We start from the raw sequence: 23,985 nt of genomic DNA, 5'->3' as shown, positions 1-23,985 counted from the left end.
AATTTTTTTTATGCGTTCCATTTTTGATCTTGGAATCGATGACAATGATATTGAAATAAAAAAAAGTTAATTTTGTTCGGTGTTGGTTGAAAGTTTGCCTTCAATTAACCGTCATAGCAATTATTTTTCTAGTTTCGGTGCGGCTTCACCTGATTTTATAAAAAATAATTGAATGAAATCGTGAAGAATTGTCGTTTGGTAAGAATAAATAACTTATCATAAGACCACTTTGAAAAGTGATGAAGTTATGCAAGTTAGTCCGTTGGATGAACAGACCAAAGATATATTTGTCGTTTTGTTTTGTTTTTGTCTCGCGTTTTTTTTGATGAGGTAACATCGAAGCAGTGTCATAGCATTTGCTATAACACATTTCCAGTGTCACATAGTAAGGTACGTCCGTTGTTTTTTTTTTTTTCATCTATCGATCTGTTTCGTTGATTTGCGTTGTCTTGTCAATTGAATTGTTCAATGTAATTTTTCCTAAATTTTTCCGTATACATTTTTTTGTCTCTCTCATTTTGTGATTTAATTGACTTTCATGAATTCATTGATGAATCCATGTCGTGGGATCGTCATACCTTTGCGATCAAAATGCCGTACGCGCACAAACAAAAATGCGGCTACTAATGAAGCAATTGCTAATACTAAAAGTAACATAACTAAACCGCCAACGAAACTTGGCACTGACATACATATCGTTTCAGCGTCTACTGTTCGCGCTTGTACAACAACTGTATCGTTGTTAGCTACATTGTTATTATTCAAAGCGAAATTAACGTCGCCAGGAGCGACCACTTGAATCACACGACTAGTATTGACATCGGTCATTTCTTGTGCAGCACGTTTGTAGACCTTTGGTTTGACAACGATTTCCATTGTTTCACGGCGTCTTCGAACGCCACGCAAATCGTCTAATCCTTCAACCGATCGTGGTCGTCCGCCAATTGTGGCCAAGTTACCATTTGCCTCAGCATCCAAGTCATCCTTTCGTTTGACGGTACTGTAACCAGAGTGGCCTGGTGGTGGTGGCGGTGGCAAATGAATTTCGTCACGTTTTGGTGGTGAGTCAATTTTATTGATATTTTCGGAGGTTGATTGTGCTTGCGGTGGCGGTACAATTTCTTGTTGATTCTCGGAGTATGCGCCTAGTTAGCAAATGATTTGAAGAAAATAAATGGTTATGAAAAGAAAATTGCGATGAAAATAATAGAATAATTTCCTCTAATAGTTTACCTGAAGCATCAGCTGGATGTCTTGGATCTGGATAAGCGGCTGGTGGCAAACCGTATTCTGATGATGGCAAACCGTATTCGGAGCTCAAACCGGCCAAACCGAATTCACCGCCAAGCGTTGGGGCGCATTTTGGTTCCGGGCAATTGTATCGGCATACTTGAATTACACATTGGAAATGTACATTCATCGAGTCTGGGAATTTGAAAGCTTGGAAGTATGCGAACGACACAACCGACGCTGATGGTCCAAAGTTTTTAATTTTCTGGAATTTACTCATAATCTTTGGCCGTGTGACGCAACCATTTTGATCGACCAACTGAATTGGAGCACGTTTACCATCATGAGCAACACAGTTACGTACAAGCATATCGAATTTATTTTCATCATCTTTAATCGCCAATACCATGGTCATTGTTTGACCAATTTTCACAATTCCCGATACTTCGGATGCCCATGGTCCTTTGCCGACTTGAATTTGCATCCAACATTGTAGGTTATCGCCCAAGAAATTGGCGGTAACAGCGTGCATCATATCCACTTGGAATGGTCGGAAAGCGACTTGTTTTTCATAGAAATCGTACCATGTACAACGCAATTTACGGGCCTGCATTCAAAACGATTTCATTATTATAGATTAATCATTTCAAATTATAGCTTACAAATCAAATTAATGTTTAATGAATCGATAAAAAATTACATATATTACGTATTTTTGTTTTGTTTTTTTAACTTCAAATAGAAAAATAAACAACATACCTGATCCCAAACTTCTTGTACATAGGGATCGTATTGGATAATGATGGTGTTTTCAACGTAGCTGCCTGATGGTGTTGGAGCACCAAATTGTTGAGCATTGTGATTGGCCGAACTGCTCATGCCGCAACTGTTCAAGAAAATTTCAAATGTTGCACTCAAATGTCCGCTGCCTGGTTTCATGTGAACACAATGACCATCGCTGTAGTATCCTTTTGAGAAAATCATTCCGTAAAACGGACGATCGAACTCGATATTGACACGCATGTGTGTCTTTTCGCACTGAACTTGTAGATTTTTGATTTGTGGACTGTCGTTTGGCGCACCGAGTGGCCATTGTTCGTCCGACACTTCGTTTTGTGCTACTTGATGTTCGGGTATTTGGGGTGGTGCTCCATAAATTGGTGATTGAAGCGCTGGTGGACCATAGACAGATCTGTGCTCTAGCGGTAATGCCGACGAATCAATTGGAGCGTCACTGTTAACATTCTGTGTTCAAAATAAAAAAATAAAATAAAACGAGAACATACATGAGTAAAACAATTTCCATAAACATGCCGGCGATCATCATCCTCTCAGTCATATATCAATCATGCAATTTATATGGAGCAAATTCGCAGCTTGTACACAGTAAATGATAAATTGAAACCAAATCAAGCTGACTTAAGTTGAATCAATAAAGAATTCAGAATGCCATCAGAAAAATAGACCAATTCACGACTCTGAATGTTTCATATATACGAGTTTTGCTTCGATTCTAACATTCCTCTGAGCGCATAATATTTTCCGTGTCTGTTCTGTTTTTCTCGTCTTGTTCGTACGTACGTTCACTCACTCTTCGCGCTACACAAGCCAAGCGAAATTTCTTGCAGTAATTTGCTCATATGCACACACATGCTTGATCGATCCACTGGCACAGTTTTTTTTATAAGCCTATCATCCAGGTTGTTGAAAATTGTTTCTTTTCTTTATATGCTTTTTTCGTGAAGCTATTGGTTTCGATTATTTCTTTCATTATTTGTTGGATATTTGTTTTTTGTTTTTAGTGTTCAGTTTTAGTAACGATGCATGTTTATCCACCATGATTAATACATGAAATCGCATATCATCAACTCAAGCTTGAAAAAAATGGTGCACATGAAAACACGAACACGAGACATGTGCTTTGTATTGTTTTTCTCTTTGTGTGTCTATTTTCCATGTCTTTCTTAAACTTCAACGATGCGATACGGAACACGTTTTTCTTGGATTTTTTTCTTCTTGGCGATTGAATTAGTTGAACAATTCGTTTTACTTTTTCCGTTAAAATCAATTTGGCTGTTTTTCCATTTCATTCAAATCTGTATGTGAATCAATATAGACAAGATCCCAATCAATAAAACTAGTGAAATGTTCGCCATTTATGTTCAATTTGGGTTGTGAGCCAATTGTTATGATGCAAATGATGTGCAAATTTTGTACGATCGATACCGTTAAAATCGTTTTTAGCCAAACCAATCAAGTGCATGAAGTAAAATAAAAACAAAAATGGATTGGCTGCACCTTGCAGCATCGTTGCAAATCTTCCAGGTGACGATAAAAATGTGTTCAATATCATTTGAATTTCAAACAAAGAAACAAATAAAAAATCCGTCTTTTTCAAACCTACTTTCTGAATTCTCAGCGACTAGATACAACGTCAACTAAAACTGAACACACTTGTTACACATATCATTCTTGTGGATGATGTTATTCTGGAACTCGAATTGATAAATACAGACAAAACAACGTTTCAGCAATAATAAAAAGTACGCTGCTGTACTGTTGGCAACCGGTTTCATTGGCTTTTACTGTCTGCCATACAATACGCTCTATGTTCTGACTCTTTTCTTTTTCTTCTTCTTTTTTTGCTTGAAATTGCAGTGCGTTTACGAAAATTCCAGTTACCATCTACAGTATTTGTGTAGCAAAAGAAAGCTCGTCGAAAAAGAAACGCTACAACACCTCTCTTGCACACTAGACTGGCATCTCACTCTTTCTTTATCCCTCATTCATCATCGAATTGGAAAAAAAAGTAGCTCACTTCATGGCAGTGTCCGTATCATTATCAATTAAGAACGGACCGCGAACGTTTTCATCTGAGCACTGCACAATGCGATGCGGTGCGCGGAAAGCGACAAATAAATTACAGAGCAGAAAACGGAGACAGAATCGGCTTTCAGCTAAAGGAAAAGTAAACACTTTTCACAACCGTTCCGAAACATTTGTTAAGATATCAAAATTCAGATGATTTTCTGATGAGATGCTGGCCATTTTAATTAAATGCAGTCGAGCCGACATTGCAAATGGGAAAAGCAGCAACGTTATACATGTGTCAAAACACAAACAATGAAAATAAACGCGAAACACCCAACAAAATGAATTGCACGATTTTTTCGAAAGATTTTTTCATTTTACATATAAGATATTTGGTAAAATTTCATGTCTTGATAATATCAAATTGTTAAGCAACGTACATGAGGCTGGAATATTTATGAGTTTCATATGCATATGTAAATCTTGGCAAAAGTCGGTGAAATTTATTTATAAATAAAGCGGATAAGGAGTTTTGCGAGCGGGTAATTGTTTTTGGAATTCGCACAAATATATTTAACATCGGTAAAACACACAGAAAAAAGAGACAATTGAAAAATATATTTATATCATAAAACTAATGACTGTGGTTAACCGCATCCAACTTTCGCCTAATTATATGCCACCACAAATATAACACACTGAACAAATAATAATATTAATGATACGTATGATATTATTGGTTCACTTATGATAGGCTGTCTTTTTTCTACAATTGTAGCAGAAATGATCGCACGTAAAAAAACACGCAAACATCGTGATGCAAAAGAGACAGTTGACGAAATGCAAACCGGATATTAAGTGACTTATGAGTAGGAATTGTGTTTGAAATCGAGAATTCAACTCAATGAAAAAAAAGAATAATGGCTCATATGTGCCCACATGTAATGCAAATTCGTGTGTCGTGAGTACTTGCTCTGGATCGTATCGGTAACTGAAAATAAAAGAGCTGATAAAATGTCTGTTTTGTATCCATGGCGGCGTCATGTACTTAAAATTTGCACCATAATTGCACAAAAGCATGATGATTTTCATGACTTGTTTGTAACACGTATAATTTGTAAGCATTTTATGGGTCAAATCTGATTAAGTGTCTATTCGAAAACATGAGAAAAATAAAGTAAAACAAAAATACCGTCCACCACCAACAAAATGAAAAACACAATTTTCTCCACTTTTTTTTTAGCGAAAGTGATTGTTTTTGTTCGCCGGCAAGCGAATATATAGATTAAAGACAAGGTTCAGTGTGCTTTTCAATTTCAACTCTATAATGCTAAACAATGAATCAATTGTCTTGCTGAAAACGTTGTCGGTTCTGTTTAAACAATTTCTATTAGTGTGTTCACTGTTCACACAGTCCTTCGAATGGAAACAAGAACTAGCATATGAGCACGACACACACAAAAAAAAAAACAACGAAATAAAAAGATAGATAAGCTCTTTTGGAACATTCACTTTACGAGTCCAATTTGCATATTAGAAGAGTTTTGACGCGAGAAGACACTCACTTTTCTATCGAAAAGGTTAAGCATTCTTTAAGCGATTCTTTCTTTCATTTCCACAAAGTTTTGCATATCAATTGATTCGATTGAATATGTGTTTGTGCTGAATTTTATTTCGTCTTCTTTACGTGTCACTTTTTTTGTTTATTTTGCACACACACACACACACCGTTTGTGATCGGCTTACGCACGGCGATTGTTAAAGGCAAATATATGCGTAAATGGTCAGAAAGGCATGCGTTGAAATTCATCAAAAGCCATACAATATACTTGTATGGCTTTGCGCACCCAGAATTCTCGCTATTATTTTCACTTTTATTCGCATTTCCGAAAAAAGACCAACAACATTCTGCATAAAAATGAACCTTTTTGTTCGCAACGATTGCTTTCTTTTGGTGTGAATATGGTGTGACCCAGAAAGAAAAAAAAGAGCTGTTTTTTTGTCGAATGGGGAAAGAATTGCGAACTCCGTACGATGATATATATATATAAAGTCGACTTATGTGTGATAGACGACCACCTTGCACGCATTCATAAGAACCATTCGGCAATGCATAAATTGCTGCCATGATGTCGGCTGCATGAATGTTTTTCCCTTCAGTTGCACTACAATAACTTTCACTATTCAGGTTTCGGATAACGGTAAAAATTCTTACTCTGCACAATGCACGAACGACATTTGCTGTTTAAATTTATTTTGGTGTTCTTTCGTATTTTTTACTTGATCCATTCTTTTTGCCATACCATTTTTTTATGCACATTTTACCGTCTTTGTTTTATTTTGGTCGTTTTATGACATTTTGGTGGAACGGATGCGTAGAAAATTAAAGAATACAAACACACAAAAAAGTCATTTGGTTATCGGCGTCTTTTCGTTACTTACCTTTAAAACACATAGTGTTATGAATATGGACGCGATGAAATATCGCGAGCGGCAAGCCATTTTGGTGTGTATTTCCGATGGTATCGTATCTAATTCTTGGGAAACTCAAGCTATTGGAGATGGGGAATTTTTAAGATCAGTCGGAATTTCTATTAACCTCTGGTCGAACTAAAATAAAAGAATGACAAGAAACATAATAACATTATAACTTTATTTTAGTGAAAACATTTTTTATGACTTTAAGCTATTGATTGATTGCTTTGGATGCTTCGTTTTATTCATTTACAAATATTCAAGGGACCTAAATCCACGACAACTGGTCAATGGTCATTGGTGTGTGTGTGTGTTTTTTTTCGCAGTCGTAAATTACACATTCTCATCTTTCATTTAATTCACATTAATTAAGACCACTCGGTGAATAAATGCAAACAAATTTGAGAATTTTCTTTATTTGATTTAATCATCCGACATGGAATTCTGCGATAAACGCGATTGTAGTAGTAACAGACGATGTTCAAACATTTGAATTGATATGATTGAGAAAGTAACGAAATTCGAGTAGAAAAAAGTGTGTCACACAACGACGAAGTAACTAAATGAATTTGACACACTGTTTCACTGTGGCATCTACAGCGCTGGACAACAGTTGTATCCAAATGATCGAATGGAAATTAATGTTTACCAAAAATCGTGCAGTTTTCTGTTTTTTTCTTTTTTTTCACCATTTGAGTGATAACGATTTAAATCAATTTGGATAGAGAACAGTTATTACCACTACGTAGACTGGTTTAAATTGAATACGCTTATGCAAACGAGACAACGAATAGATGTAGAGAGATAAATGAGTATAGACGACGTAAAGAGACTAGGTTGTTGAAATGTAGAGTGCAAATCATCACTTGTTTTCAGGTTCACTTTGTGGGAACGATTTGATTGCACCAGAAATAATTAAAAAATCACTGAACAAACGAAAAATATTTAACAAAATGAAATTGTTCTATTGTTTTTCGGTCGTGTGTGTGTGTGTGTTATTCCGTTCGTTTGAAGTCGATTTCATTTCAGTGTAAAAATGTGCACGGTGCGCACCTATGCTTTTCGCATGGGTTCAGCGACAGTGAGCTAGATTGCATGCATCAATGAAGCGAAATCATTCAGTGTGTTTATTAAAATCTACTTTCAATCGAAAAATGAACACCCACAACGGCGCACAGCGAAAAAGTCTCAGCGCTTTCCAAGCGCTTAAATGATTCAAATAACTCTAGGAAATTAGAAACTTTTCATCACACACTGTACAACAGCACGATAGTAGATAATAGCACAAGTTCAATGGCACGAAGACTTAACTGATCAAATCCACAAATTCAATCGTTAGATTAGCGACTCGCAATTTATTTGGGAATTTTGGATGATTTTCTTCTTTTTGTTCAAATTTTTTATCGATGAGAGCGACAGAAGCATCCGCATAGCATGCATACTTCCAGCCACCAAATCATATTTCACTGAAACTTGAGCATACGGATTTCGATAATTGATTCATGCTTTTTCTGCAACAGTAGCACGAAGTTCCAACAAATATTGATTTCACCATCTTAGTTGAGATAAAGAGATGATGGGGGGGAATGGTTTCGCACGCTTATTGATTAAATGAACATGACCAGAGGAATCGCATAAATGGGCTGAGCATGAAATGTATGAATGCTTTCATTGAATTCAGACTGACATTTCAAATCACAAAACCAGTAATAACTTGGTAATTTTTTTCTTCTTCAATCACATTTTCCTCGCCACACCAAACTTGATTGATTCAATTGAAATAGATTCAGAAGTGAGCAAAAAAATACGATCACGAAGTCACAAACAATATATATGATGATTCCGGGACTGAGTTTACTCAAATTCACTCACATGATCAGTTTCACTTCAGTCAATTTATAACATTAGAATTTGAATACTATCTTTCTCTTCTTGTGTTTTTCACTATTGTAAGATCATGCTTGATTTGATGCCAAATTGATATCCACGTGCCGTGTCTTTCGTTCTCACAACTCAGGTGAAACTTAACCGAAACAAAAAAAAATATCACACACAAAATTGCTTTTTATAGGAGAGTACATCGACCGTCGAACATCAGTTACAAACTAATTCGGCTGACCAATTGAGGACCCACTTGCTGCCTATGCGAGTGCCGGTGAAATGTGTGAAAGGTTGCATTCGAAGACGCGCACAAGCATATATACAGTCCAAATATTCCGGCACACACGAAAATGAGAAGAAAAGAAAGAATAGCATTTCTATAACGGCATTGGCACATCACACTATCGCATATCGTGAATAAGAGTCGTTGAAATAATATTGTAAAATTGTCAAGAGTATAATATCTTCAGTCTTAACGGCGATCACAGACACGCTCGCGATAGAGAGGTAGAGAGCAAGAGCGAGAGAGAGAAAGATAGAAAGAGAAAAAGAAGACATTTATGAATGTCGTTTAGTTTGATGTGGCGAACAATAATAAAAAGCAAGGACATTAGAAATTCCAGTTTGTATCTTTAAAAAACGATATATTCATCACTTGAACCGCAACTCGTTCAGTATTTTTCATTTTACGAGTGGAAATCCATTAAAAAGAACGACTCATTGACACACGCATCAGCACCACACCACTCCCTATATTAACTATACCATCTTTACTTGCAATTTTCTATCTCTTTGGTCATCTCTTTATTTATTTTATAAATATATATATTTTTTTTTGCGCTACGCATTTTTCCTTTTGCATTTTTTGTTGTGGCCATAATTTATATCTATTCTTCATAGTAAACACAGCTCACAGTACGAACGCTCGCATATTACCAGAGTACTAATTATAAGAAAGAACGTGGAATGAAGAAGACGAATCGAGTATGTCGAGTTAAAGAGTAGGAAAAAAGCAAGAACAACAACAACACCGATCGATGGAGATGATTCAAGAAACCATGAACAAGAAGCAAAAGAAAGAAAAGACCAAAGAAAACACATCAGCAATGACGACTTCGAAGATATACATATGAAAAGTAGCAGAAACTTGGCGTAAACGTAATGTTTATGGCGTGCATATATGCGGTAAAATATGAATGGTGTTCCATTAACCTACTGATACACTGATACAGAACCATTCAACTTTACAAGAAGCTCATGTTGGCACAACGATCGCTCACGATATATTCTATCTGATTGTATTTGTCTTTGTTCACTTTGTTTGTTTATACTTTTCTATTTACTTTTGTCATTTGATTTTATGCTGCGAGCACCCAAAACACCATGACATCGCATGCGTCCGTAATGTGATATCTTGAAGTGTTAGCGTGGAATTTAATGTAAGTAAAACCAATATTTGCCGAGCTGCCAATGACAAGAGATGGACCAAATAACATTTTAATCATTAAAAATCGTTCATCAATGATGGTTCATTTTCTTTTGTTTTCAATTGCTCTGTTAAATCCTCAAGCTTGTCATTTACAAACAATGTGAGAACAGGTCTAATGACTTGATACATAGGCACATTATTAACAATAATTATAGTGATCAAATGCGTTATTCACGCGTAATGTTGATGATCAACGCGATCTCAAGTGATCTCATACATTTCGCTAGCGATTCGAAGGCACTGCCATTTAATCACCCCCTATCATCATATCATTTCAAATACTTTTTAGCTCGTGTGTTTCTGTTCGTACCAAGAATTTGTGCTATTCATTTCAAGCGCAATTGTTGCCTGTGTTGAGGCGCAAATTGTAGTCATTTCAAATCGACTCTTCATTTGGAGATCTTTTTTTCACTCGTTGAACACGTCTCATCACCGTCAACATAATTGCTTGTAAAATATTCGCTTTTCACTATCAATTAAATGAAAACTTCATTGTGGGTCACGGCTTTTGTTTTATCTAACAATTAAAATCGTTTAATTTACTGTAGATTTTTATATTTAAATGCTCAAGCTGTTTCTTCGCTTTGGCGAAAACAAAAATTTAGTGAAAGTGTTTGGATCAAAAGCGACTACATTTGTTTTTGTTTTGAATTTCGTTTTTTTTCGATGATTTGTTATGTCGAATGAGCATATAGAATCGAATGCAATTCAGAAAAAAAATACAATGCTGGTTGAACCGAAAAAAAAACCGAGTTAAATTTGATGTTTACCGAAAAAAATGTTCAAGGAAATACACACATGATCCGTGCACACATGTTTGTATACAATTAGATTTCGCTTTTTTTGTTTGGTCATTTGGGTTTTTTCTTCTTCTTCAAGCTTGTCCAAATAAAATCCGAGATGTTCAGAAACACAAAAAACGAATTAACAACAGTTTACACGTGTAACAAGATCGTATTGAGTGACTTTTGAAAGACTTTTGTACGTGTGTACATTGTACATGCTAATGGATGAGAACGCAAAGTGATGCCATTTAACTTTTTTCGACAATCAAATCCAATGCACACGTTCTTCATCGTTTTCACTTGTTCAACACAACAACAACAAATCACCTTTGATTTTAACTCATATTTAAGACTTAGTGGCTGAACAATTAGAAACGCGTCTTGTTGATGCTAATGATGGTCTTCGAATGCAATTATTGCCATAGAAAAAGTCAAAACATGTTCATACTTAACCTGAATATGAATCAAGCGACCATTGTACGATGTCACACAATGAAATTCAGAAAGAATCACCAACATGATTTATCTCAATAAATACCTTCAATTTTTCAAACACGATTTGTTTACACAGAAAGTTTGAAATAATACACTATTCACATCGATCTTTGTAGAGAGAAAACAGTAAACACAAATCTTTCGTGTTTTGTTTAATAAAAACGAAAACAAAAGTTAAATGTCTCGACCGAAAATTCCCAAAAGAATTTTCACATTATTGAAAAAAATACAAAAGAAGAAATATTTACTGAAAAAAGGCGAGAAACACTTCGTTTTCAGTCAAAAGAATTTAAACAAATTACACTTTCATTTTGAAAACGTGGAAGTATCGATTTGTGACAAATTCCGAACAAATGCTGAACAATTCCAATAGCCGCATTCAGTGAAATATATGGAAGAAAGTTACCAATCGATCAGTATTTTGAATGAGAAATGTGATCGTTGCCGGAGAAATAGAAAAGATTAAAATATTAAATATGGTAACGACATATTTTTGTGGATAAAATGGCCTACAAAACTGAGATTTTTTCGTTCACAGTCTTTTTTTCTCTTTCTCGATAGTAAAAGTCTTTAGAATCAAATAAATGGAATATGGTTTCTCTTTCAACTTCTAATTTTGCATATGAATAAAAGATTGTCGAATGACGAATCCGAACTCTTTCTGAAGTGACTCTTTTACAAATAGGAAGTACACAAAATCAGGAATGAAAGTTATCGAAACAAAGTGAAATTGTGTATTGATCGCCTAATATGATGGCATCATCAATTTTTGTGTAATGAACATTCAATTTTGGTTTGTCTCGCTAAGAGCATGAAATGGCAGTTTTTTTCTTCAAATGTAAAAAATATTTAATTGCTGCCAAATTGTGTTCATATGTAATATGTGAATGAACTACCATGTAAAATGATTCGTCATCAATGAGAGTGTCCAAAACGGAAAAAGATGACAGAACAAATTATATTCGCAAATGACAGGAAACAAGCGGCGCTCCCCACAGCCCACATATATGAATGGGAACCTTGTTGTTCAACTTCGAGAAAGTTAATGTCTTCATTTTAAACAGTTTAACATCGATTATATTTATCGTTTGGTGACATTTAACTCGCACTCGATTTGAACTGTTCGCGAATAAAATCCACAAAACGATTCAAACCACTTTAAATGACTGTATTTTAACATAAACTTTCCATTTCAATTGTGGCAACACTACAATTTTTCATCTCACGCACGAAAATACATCTTTTTTTGATTGCTCCAACAACAAACAATACAATTGAATGCGATTATGTTTTAATTTGCTTTTCTTTTTGGTGAACGACAACCAAGAGTTCAAAAGTTGTTGCTTTTTTGTGTCGTTCGCTTTTTTTGATGAGAAATTGCATCTTTTGATTTCATCATCTGCTTTGTCGCCGCCGAAAATCTAAACAACAACGAGAAAATAATTGAAAAGAAAAAAAAAACAATATGCATGCCTACGAAGCGGCACAAAAGTCAGACGCCAAAACATCAACGAAAGATTGTAATAATAATTGAAGAGGTAATCGAAATTAAAACAACGGCTTGAGTGAATAAATTTCACTTTTCGGATGTTATTTGAAATTTGGAAAAAATGTTTACAAAACAACCTTGAACAAAAGATGAACAGGAATTCAAAAAAACAACAGCCGAAATTAACAACGTAAGTCATTATCGCGATCAAAATTGCGTTGAAAATCACCCAAAATACTGTCATGCGGTAATGATGTTGAATCGTTTTGAAAAATATTTTCTTCACATTTAAATGATCGAAAGATCAATCTTAAGGTTCAAAGTTTGATGCACTTGATTCCAGTGTAATTATAACTCATTATAATTATCATTTCAATTCATTGCTTTCCCATTTGATTGTGCACCATTTTGATCGTGAGTCGCTGCAATCACGTCATAACCGACAATGATAATTGATTCCTGCAATCATCTAACGTTAGTTTAGCATAAACCATTGAGACGGTAATCATGATTTCTGGCCAACATCGGAAATGATTATAACCATTAGATAGTGGATAATAATTCAAATATTAAAAAGCTATTTTCAGTGCATAATTTGCGTTTCGATTCACCGACAGATACGCAGTCGGTTTTGACTATGCCTGCCGATAAGGAAAATAAATGGGGTAACAAGAACATAAAAATCGGCTGCCGTTTTTGATGAATTTATTGTTTTGTGCCACACGAAGAACGGCCATATATGATTTATGAGTTTTTTGCTTTCTCCATGCAATTTTTATTAGAGTGGAAAATACGTAATACATTCAAGCAAAGCTTTGTTCATATGTGAGAGACATATAGACACGCATGAGCTGATTCTCGATCGCTCTGCCTGAAAAACGATTCCCGGAACAGAAGCATTTTCTTTTGGTAAAATCATGGCAATAGAGTGCAACTGATTACGATGAAGCCACGAAAAAGAAAAAGAATTCATGTTTGCATTCTCGAGCCGCAAGATTTACATCTCTTCGTCAACAGTAGGCGCATTTGTTTCATCACACAGATCATTGTTGCTGTGCTCCAAATAAACTGAACGACCAAAAAAAACAAGGTCTAGCACATTTTTTTCTTCTTCGCTCATTTCGTAAATTGTGCAACCGACAACAATTTATTCTTTCTCTTCTCTTCATATGTGTTACGTTGTACCTCTTCGCCAAACCGAACGCAAGAAGCACGTGTATCATTGTCTTTCATGTTTACGATATTCTCATGTTTTTAGTTTCTTTCTAGAACCGCAGCGAATGCAAACAAGAACGAAGATCACGGTGATTCACAAAAAAAAAAAAAAACAGCACGACTAACGAACAGAAGTGCCATTGTTTGGTTTTTTTTCGGTTGCTTCAAATGTAGGTCTCGTGGTACGAACAAAGCATATGTAAAATGTTGAAATGTCGTAAGCGCATCAACCAATTACGCAATAATCTCTTGTGATGACGACTTTTAATGTTTTTGAACGAACACACAACAAAATAACATTAGATGTATTTTTTTTTGTATGAAGAAATGACCATGAGATGCTTTTACATCGAACATTGCATGTTGTGAGTCATTCGATCGCTTGGAGTTTTATTGCCGGAAATTGAAGTTTCTAATGTAATCGAGCAATTAAAATGAATTCCGTTGTATTTTGATCTGATATTCTCAGGATCCAATTACTTGAGACTGACCCACAAAAAGAAAAATTCGGCATGGCTACATTGATCTCGATCCAATGATAATGGCCATGGCACGACATTTTTTGCCGACAACATTCCGCTTGATTTAAGTGTGCAAGCAGTGCTTCTCAAGAACATTGTCATGCGTTTTTTTCTTCTTTCTTCGTCGTCGTCACTTTAACAAAGAAATTGAGTACGGTGTTATTTATGCTTGTAATCGATGTTGTTGCATGCATTGTTCTCTGGGTTACACAAATTTATGTGTACGGCTACGTAAATATATTTTTTTTTTGTAAATGCAAAACTGAAATTAAGGCACCGAACCAAAAATATATCAAATTATCAAACAACAACATAAAATAGCATACATAAATTCGCCTGAAATTGAAAATGAAAAGGGAAGCGAAACCACTGAGCTGTAAAAAAAACCAACAACAATGGATCATAAAACAGGATGCACTTCGTTGCATGATGGTTTACCGTTAACTTGAAGAAATTCGAGAACATAATAAGTGACAGTGAATTTAACTATACCATCTGTTTACCAATAAAGCCACACGAGAAATGCTCGTTGACCGCTTGGTATTTCTTGTGAAAAACCACTAATAAACCAAGAATCCATAGCAAATGTGATAACTCCTTTTTCTTTCTTTTATTGCGTTCGATGCATTTGATGTTTGCATCGGAGAAAGTTTTATTTCAATTGAAACCCATTCAATGTTTCGATCGGTTTCTATATATATATATATGGTCAATTCTAATAAACACAAAAACAAACAAACAGAAACGCGATCGGCGAAATAAATAAATAAATGAAAAAACAACAACGAAAATCAATTTGAAAAACTTTCGCTTCGATTGATTTGGCTTCGGTGCTACAGTTTTATTGGAAAACAAATTAAACGATTTAACCGTCCATATTGATTTCGGAATTACATTCGATTTGCTCGATTGCAAATCCATTGGCGCTGCTGATCTTAAACTTGACTAGCATTACCATTTTCAATTCCATCAAATCGTGTGCCGTTTCATTACATTTTCAAGTTCGAAAACCGGTTCAAAGTCGCACTTCATTTTTTTCTCAATGCTATTTAGCCGCACTCACATCTATGGCTTCGCACGCTTGTTACAACGTCATTCACATGATAAAATATTTCACAATGTGATATGATTCATATCTCCATTAATGAGCTTCGTTTATTTTAACTCGGGCAAGGCAAAATTGATCAGCTAAACAAAACAAAAATTCTTGGCTCATTATCGAGCTGTATTTAAACGGCGATGATTTAATGCCAATTTCCAAGTAATATGCCTATCGTTATCACAATGGAAGCATTTATTTTACACAAAAATAATTCAAACATATTTGCAGTTCATTGTAAAATATTCGAATTATTCCAGGGCCGCTATAGTGCAGCGTGGTTTACATAATACAATACGATGAACCAACAGTTTCAAAGAAGCAACGAACTCTTCAATTGTTTGGCATGCTGTTGTTTTTTTCAATTGCTCGTTAATACAAATAATGTTGCATGTATTTATCGTGATGATCGGAAAAATGAACAACAATAAAACTGCCCTATTGAATTAAAGTTGAATGAAGAGCATATTGTAGAAAACAATGCTCTACCATGTACTTGAGTTCAAAATCATTTGAAAAAAAGATGTGATGGGCACGAGAAACGAAGATGAAAAGAAAAATGGCAAACCAAGTGAGTAGAGGAAAGTTAGAGCTGAAAAATTGAAAGTCAATTGTGATGTAGATGTTGGAAGTCATTCGTAGATATGTCGTAGGCAGATCATAGACAGTAGATTTGTTTCAAAGACAAAATGCAGATTAAGTTTTTTATGTCCGGATTTAAGATGGATTCAATGCCACGAGCTACACTGACAAAGCCATTTTGAGTCCACTGAAAGTGATACCAATATGCGAACGCATGCGCCAAAAGCTATTAAAGTCGTGACTTTCTTGTGAGTGAATCAATTTCTCATTGTGTTTCCTCAATTCATTTTCTGTTGTTCCCTTTTTCCCTCGAAGTCGTATTGTGTTGCGACTGAAAATGATCCAACTGAATCAAAGAAAAAAAATCCAAACAATGACTTGATTGGAATGCTTTGCGACAATAAAATGTGCAGCGTTTTTTATAGCAATTTTATCATGTTGGATCTTATAGCTTTTTGTTTTTCATGAACCACACAGATGATATGCAGATGGAATAAAAAGAGAATAAATGATCATAGTGCACTTAAAATGTATCAATCCACTTTCTGTGGAATAAAATCCAAGTAGAAGGAGAGGTAGGGAGAGAGAGAGTGTGTGTGTGTCTTTTGTTAGTCAAGTTCTGTATTCATCTAATTGAATTTACGGTCACACAATCATGCTCGATCTTAATTCAATTAAACGGCGTTGCATTCAATTTTTGTTTTGTGTTTGTCTTCTTTTTTTTCTCTCTTTCAAATTCGCACGAAAAATTCACTGCCCTGAAAACATCAACGTTATTTACTTTGTTGTTTTCTAATTATTTCGCACTCATAAATTTTAGCGGATGACATTCGAATTTGAATTCGGAACAAAAGAGACAAGCAAGACGGCGGGAAAACGACGCTTTTCTGTCTTAAAGCACACCGTTCACAATCAGATTATTTGAGTCGTTTGTGAATTCATCAACATTCTACTAAACTCAAACTATGTGAAATTCAATCGAAAAAGTGCGAGGAAAAACGTACCGGCACAAGAGATACAGCAATGCTATGGTATTAAATGCATTTGCAATGGAAATTATTTTAGCAAACACAATGTAGAAATGAAAAGAAGCAATAGATTCTCTGAGTTTGTTGATACATCGGAGTGTACGCACACGATAAGTAGGTTTCGTTAACAATTAAAACATATCAATGGAAATTAATTGCCATTCGCTGTATAAATGCCGATTACAAAGCCAACAGAAATGTTTCGTTTTCCTCACAAACCATCATTGTTTGATAATTTGTTGACATCAATTATAGCCCGATTTGGATGTTCTTGGAAATGTGGAAGTAATACAGATCTCGTTCAATCCATAAATAGACAATAACTTCCGAATGAAAACAATGAGTGCTTTGATTTTTAAATATTTGTTTTGCATTGTTTCAGTCAGATTGGTTTCGTTTGGATTGAATCGATTCCGTTGAGAATGAGGTGATGTACTAAAACAAAAACCTGCCGACCAATTTACCAACACCGCAGAAACTCCATTAATTCTTGGACATTTGAGAGAGAGAGAGAGAGAGCGAGAGAGAGAGAAATCAAAACAAAGGCAACAGCAACAACTGAAAAACGTTTCGTTTTCAAAGATGCGCGCACACAATGTGTTCTTAAAATAAACCACACCAAAAACGTGACCCATATTCCCATGTTTTGCATCATGGTGAGAGATCTTTTGCCATTCATGTGGCATGACTTTGCAAGTTGAGATGCTACGTCAGCAAAGGTGCAATGGAATGAATTGAGATTGCTGATTACCAAATCGCGCGCGGCATGTTGCTGATGAAAAGTAATTTTTATTTTCTGTTGTGTACATTTGATTTTGAGTGCGGTGAAAAGCGAAATTTTTATTTCGCCAAATGGGAAAAAAACACAGACGTCAGGTTAAAAATACAAAACAAAACTGTACGAAACAGTTTTCACCGTTGGCCCTTAGCATTTCTTTTACTCTATATTATTGTGAAATCGATACATCCGTCGTATTTCCACAGAAAATTGTATTTTTTTTAATGCATGCAATAGATATTGAAAATTAAACGAAAAGGTTCTATGGTGTATTTTATGTGGCGGGCAAGTGTTAAGCGAGTCTTAAGCTCGAAAAATTGAAATTCGTCGTGCAACATTAAAATTTCGCCTTTTTTTACTTTTAATTCAAGACATAAAGCGGAAGATTGCGGCGATTTGAACATTTTGGTTGAAAATATGGTTTCGTTATGAAAAAAAAGCCACACATAAATTTCTCTGTTCGTTCGTTGTGCCGTCAGTTTTATTCATTTGATGAACAGATTGGCCATTGGCATTGCGATTCATCGGTAATAAACTTAATAATTCACTATGTTATGAACACGTACCTAGAGTGCTGAACACAAAATATGAACCGAAGACATGATAAACGTAGCGAATGAGAAGGAGTGAGATGAAAAACATGACAAATCCGTTCCGTGCTCGCTGTCTGATCAAACGGCACATGAACTTGTGAGCGAGAAGAGAAAGTTTGACTGTTTGGTATATCATATACGGAATATATATATTTTGCTCAGTACATGTGGCTGCGTGGTGACTGGCAAAATGATTGCTATAAAAGCGACCTAGCCAGTGTCGATTCTACCTTCAGTGAATAAAATGAAATCAAAGAAAATCAACAACAAAATAAAATTGCAAACGGTTCAATTCGTGGATTACAGATCGAATACTCGTGGGGCCGTAAAAACAAACAGACTAGCGCCAAAATGAACGTAAGAATTGTAAGTGGTCGATGTTTTTTTTATTTACATATTCTCGCTTCATTTTCGATTCTTCTTTTCGCTTCTTTTCATTCTTTCCTTCTTTCTCTATCTCTCTTTAGCTGTCGGTCTCGTTCTATCTCTGCGAAAGCATTGTAGGCGCTACGTTTTATTTTCTTCGATTAACATGCAAACAGTATATGCTTGGCATGAACTTGAAACTCGTCTTAAGAGATATGTCACCGCAGGCAAATCAATGTCGTTTCATCGTAATTTCTCAATAAAACGAAAATCGGTTCGGTTGTAATTTCGTAATTGGTTTTTTGCTGCCGGGGCACTCTTTCAGCAAAATTTCAACAAATCTACTATTTTACGGATTTCAAATAGCATTCGAATGACATGGAACATATACCAACAATATTTAATATCATTTTCGCTGTAATTTCTTTAATGTATTTTTTCAAATTTATAATTATCAAATGAAAAATCATCGGCAACCGTTGAGTTTTCATTAAATTTCTTCATCAGAGATTTGGATGAGATGCTGTTGAAATTGTACAATTTCTTTCCGGCAAATGGGTAATGAAAGGGGCTTGCCATCGATGCGATGGTTTTCATCTCGATATCTAAGCACTTACAACATCGACAGCATTTCAACAGCTCCATTGGATTAATCTTTTACCGATTAAATGGTATTTATTTTTGTTTATTTTATACAAATCATAGGCGGTAATCATTTTGACAGATCTTGGATGGTGAAAACAACTCATTTTTAATTTGAATAAAGTGATTTGTTTACATTCCAGTTTCAAATTTAATTGTTTGCTTGTTTGTTTCAACAAGTAATTTTCAATGAGCATGGAATTTTGATGCGATGTATGATTAAATCGAGTTGTATATGGGCCCAAAATATCGCGAAATTTAAACAAATCGGCAATTCACATCAAATACATATGGCATGTGAAAGGATTGAAGTATTTCGTATTTTTATATTTTTCCTCTGGAACCAATCAATATGCAACTGTACCAAAAAGGCATCCGAAAAGAGAAAGGAGCACAAATGAAAGAGATTGAATTGATCACAATGCGGCATGATCACACACATATAGCTATTGGAATTGTTCGCATATTATTCTCGATGCGTATTCCATTCGCGCAATTGTTTCTGGCGTGAATGCGAGAAATGCTAGATTACTGTGGTGTATAAGTATGGAAAAATGCGCAATTATTTTACCAATTCTATGAACACCAAGTAAAACACATAATAATCGATTCCATCATAATGATATTCAATTTTCAACAAACGTATATACATTTCATGTTCCACACTTCTTAAAGTTTTGCTCTAATTTGGCACTTAATATTGGCCGTAATTGCTTATGAATATATGTGGTATGGTGTACAACACGATGCTGCAAACCATTACCACGTGATTATTTCAAAATGTCTTGAATTCGATCGTTAGCGCTGAGAATCATTTCATTACGATCACCGAATGTGCTCTGGATCAATGACGTGTGTACGCACACATTTTTCTTTCTCTTTCGCCGTGCCATTCGTCCAAATCGTCTGTGTGTTACACTTTTTTCCCGCTGCCTCTTTATGATACACCATGTAAATCACCCGTTAAGTCGCTCACATTTCCGAAAGTAAAAATGAAATTGAAAACATTCCTCTCACATTTCGAAGTGCACTTGATGTCACAGACACGCGACACACAAACCAAAATGCCAAAAATGAGAACTTTTCGATAGTGGTTTAATTTTTTTTCTCTATATTTGCATCTCGGTGAGATTAAATTGATGTGGTACAAAACGCACAAAACAAGATTAATGTGGAGCGTGTGTGCGATTGAATGTTTTTATTTGTTCATTGAGAAATGAAATGTGAAAAGAGCTAAATATAATGGAATCCGTTAAAATCAACTCGTTCACCTACATTTTGTCTATTGATCGATGCGACGATATTGTATTGCATGCCATCGATAATGGAGTGGAGAATTGTCATTTGGCTGTGCGCGTCTCTGTGAATCGTCTTTTTTTTTATCTTCTTTCGACTTGCTGTCGCTATTGCCATGGAATTGTGCATTGCATTTTTTACGAAGGAAAAAAAGTTAATGTAAAATCTAGTTTTTCCACGATCACTTGTTTCTGATGCAGTAAACATGAATTTTCAATCATTAGCTTTTGGATTGGTGGTCATTTCAATAACTTGTTTTATACCCAAATGGAAAATAAGCCGTCACTTTACACGTGTTACGCTAGGTTTTCTCTCAGCATGAACAAGAGTACTTAATTTTTATTGAATACCAAAAAAAACATACCCAACATTCGAATTTGAAGAGAATTTTCCTTTCATTTCTCCAGATAATTTCGAAACAGACTTTCGGAAGTGATTTTATTTAAATCATATGCGCGAAGAAAAAATGGCGAATGGTTTTTTTCATGCGGAATTTGGAATGGTTCGCGATGCTGAAAGAAGTTTTCTTTGTTTCAGAATATAAAACAGGCGCAAGTGTGCGTTCTCCAACATATCAGAGTTGTGAATTTATGCAAACGCTTCGATTACAAGCAAAAAAGAGAAATCGTGATGTTGATGCTGATTTGCTTGTTTGCCGCAAATGCAAATAAGTAGCGAACGAACGAAAGAAACAAAAAGGGTACGCAGAATGAAAAATGAAATGAAATAAGAAGAAGAAGTCGAATGTAAAAAAACGAATGGAGCTTATAGACAAAAGCAGCAGCGGTAAGAACAGCAGCGCCAAGTACAAAAGTAACGATGCACCATCAAGCCAACTGTTCAAATCCATTGAACAATAGACGGTATTGTTTGCTCCGTATACAATGCCATTTATCAATTTATTTTCCAAATTACGTTTTCATACTTCATAAAGTTCATAATCTGTGAAACAATAAAAACTGTGCAGAGCACAAGAATGGCGAAAGAGAAATAGAAAAAAAGCGGTAATGAAAAGCAATAATAAAAGACAATTATTGCGCATTAAAAAGGCTTTGATTCTCTTTTTTTTCTTCATCATTTTGAAGCGGTATTTTTCCTTTAGCATCAACCTCTATAATTTGTTGCTCTTTCAAAGCTAAATAATGAAAAATGAAAACAATAATAAAAAGTATAAGTGTAACGCATCACTTTGCCAACGTTATACAAAAAAAATCAAATCAATTCAGAACGAACAACGGCAAAGAACGCCCGATCCGCAAGCACTTTCACGAAAATTAAACGATTCAATTCCGAATTGCGATTCAATTGAAAATGTACAACAAATAAGATGTTTCTTATGAAATTTCAATGTGTCGGCGGCCGGAGTACACATTCCACACACATAAATCGTTTGGTATTTGGCTTGTTTTGTGCCGTACGATTTCCGTGGGCATTGCACAGTGTAGTGCATTTTCGATAGCCCGGTTGACCTTCTTAAACTGGTTGGCTATGCAACAACGAGTCACGATGAACTAGACGACGCAACATCTCCATCCAGACGAATGAAGAAATGCACATAGAGAAAAGGTATAAATTAAACAAAATTACCGTAGACCGTATGGAATATTGGATGCAAGAAGGGACTGCGTCAAATGAAGTTCAAAAGAACACACAAACAAGCTATTCCAAAAAAGTGAATTGCGAATGATACAAACATTGGCGTTGAAACCGGTTTGTTGTTTGTTGTTCATGAGCATCAATTCGCGAGGTATGCATTTCAGGCAGGGAAAAAAAGCAAAGGGCATACTATCTCTCTTTCATTGTACACGCATTGCTATTCGAATGAAAGTCGAATGCCAAACGGCATCATTAGCATAAGTATTTGAGTTCAGTTTGTCGTACGTATTTTCAACTGCCACTTACTTAACTTAAATTTTGACGTTGTTGCCGGCGAAAAATGATAAATTGATGCTACAATCGTATGTTATTATACATCTATTTGAAATGGGCTTCTATTCTTCTCTCATAGCATTCCTATGACTCTCTCAAGATAAAATTAAACGAAAAATTCATCCGAGAAAAGAAACACACAAAGCAGTTCGGTTGAGATAAATGTGAATACCATTGTGACCGGAAGCTAATTAATTGACACACTGACTTGCTTTCTTTGCAAGAAACTCAAGACAAAATAGAGACAAGCAACTCGAAAAATGCAAAACAGAAGATCACTGATTGGAAATGTAAGTGTGTGTGGCTCAACGTGCATATGGCGAAAACAAGAAACTCACATCACACCATACCTTGTTAATGCTTGCGATGCATCGACGAAACTCGTATGCAACGACATCGACCACATTGTAAATGAACATAGCTGATTGGAATGGACGATAACGAATTTTTGATGATGATTTTTTTTTTGTGTGTAACAGAATCAACTTATGATGACATTGAATATGGTCGTTCATTTTTTTTTATATCAAAACAATCTGCGGCTCATTAAAAAACGGTGTTGTTAACAAAATATTTTAAAATTTTTGAATCTGATACTTTTGGTGACGTTTCACCGATTTAAAATGTTGTTAACGAAAACATTGCCGCCAAAAAAATATATAAAATAAATTGATTTCTTCTTGCGTGAAATTTGCATTTAAATTTGTGGGCCAAACTGACCAAGATGGTGGCAATACGCACGGATCCGTTTTGTGCGTACACGTAAACTGGATGGCACAACGTACGAGTTGGTCGGTTGTTTTTGTTATTTTGCTTCATCATATTCAAATGAAATATGCCATTCACAGTTGAGATCGGACGCTTATTGCAAATTTACATATTTTCTTTCGTTACTGTTTGTGACCGCTTTTGATTCTTGTCTTCTTGTTTTCTCGCTTATTTCATTAGCTTCGTCCATTTCTGTTCATTCCAAATGTGCTTAATCGATAGGTGCTTCGTTCATCAAATCGGCTGTAACTCTCTTGCATGGGAAAAGCTTTCATTTATCGGACCAACGATATGGGTTCGCTCTTTTTTTGTGTGTGCTGTGCTTCCCTTTCCATACAACTCACAATGTCCGAAGACTTGCGGCAGTGATGAAGAGTTCTTTTCATCTTCACCTCGAAGTTCAAGTGATGCTGATCAGCATAAATCAATGTCATAATCTTAATTATTTCGGTGATGAATTTTGGCAAAAATTTAATTGTTTTCTCTTCATTCGCAAGTCAAAAACCGCGGGAA

The 23,985-nt window shown here is 35.3% G+C and overlaps 1 protein-coding gene across 2 annotated transcripts in view; it reads right to left on the bottom strand.

The window, feature by feature from the left end:
* Positions 1-316: 316 nt before the first annotated feature.
* The window catches only part of LOC116350715, a 31,515-nt gene continuing 7,846 nt past the window's right edge, over positions 317-23,985 (bottom strand). Inside the window, exons 1-5 of one of the 2 annotated variants that reach the window (XM_031782620.1) lie at positions 8,389-8,643; positions 6,484-6,651; positions 1,990-2,475; positions 1,234-1,837; positions 317-1,145 (exon numbers count right to left, since the gene is read on the bottom strand). In XM_031782620.1, the coding sequence (XP_031638480.1) occupies positions 526-1,145; positions 1,234-1,837; positions 1,990-2,475; positions 6,484-6,543 (1,770 nt within the window). In that variant the 5' untranslated portion in view covers positions 6,544-6,651; positions 8,389-8,643 and the 3' untranslated portion in view covers positions 317-525. Of the gene's footprint in view, positions 1,146-1,233; positions 1,838-1,989; positions 2,476-6,483; positions 6,652-8,388; positions 8,644-23,985 lie in introns of those variants that run through there. The other variant, XM_031782619.1, reaches the window with a different exon arrangement.

The sequence above is a fragment of the Contarinia nasturtii genome, unplaced genomic scaffold (genome assembly GCF_009176525.2).
Source record: "Contarinia nasturtii isolate CC-2019 unplaced genomic scaffold, AAFC_CNas_1.1 Cnas_scaffold_4311, whole genome shotgun sequence".
NCBI classification, from domain to species: domain Eukaryota; kingdom Metazoa; phylum Arthropoda; class Insecta; order Diptera; family Cecidomyiidae; genus Contarinia; species Contarinia nasturtii.
The sequence above is the reverse complement of the archived record's forward strand: the minus strand, read 5'-3'. Positions and strand labels throughout refer to the sequence as shown.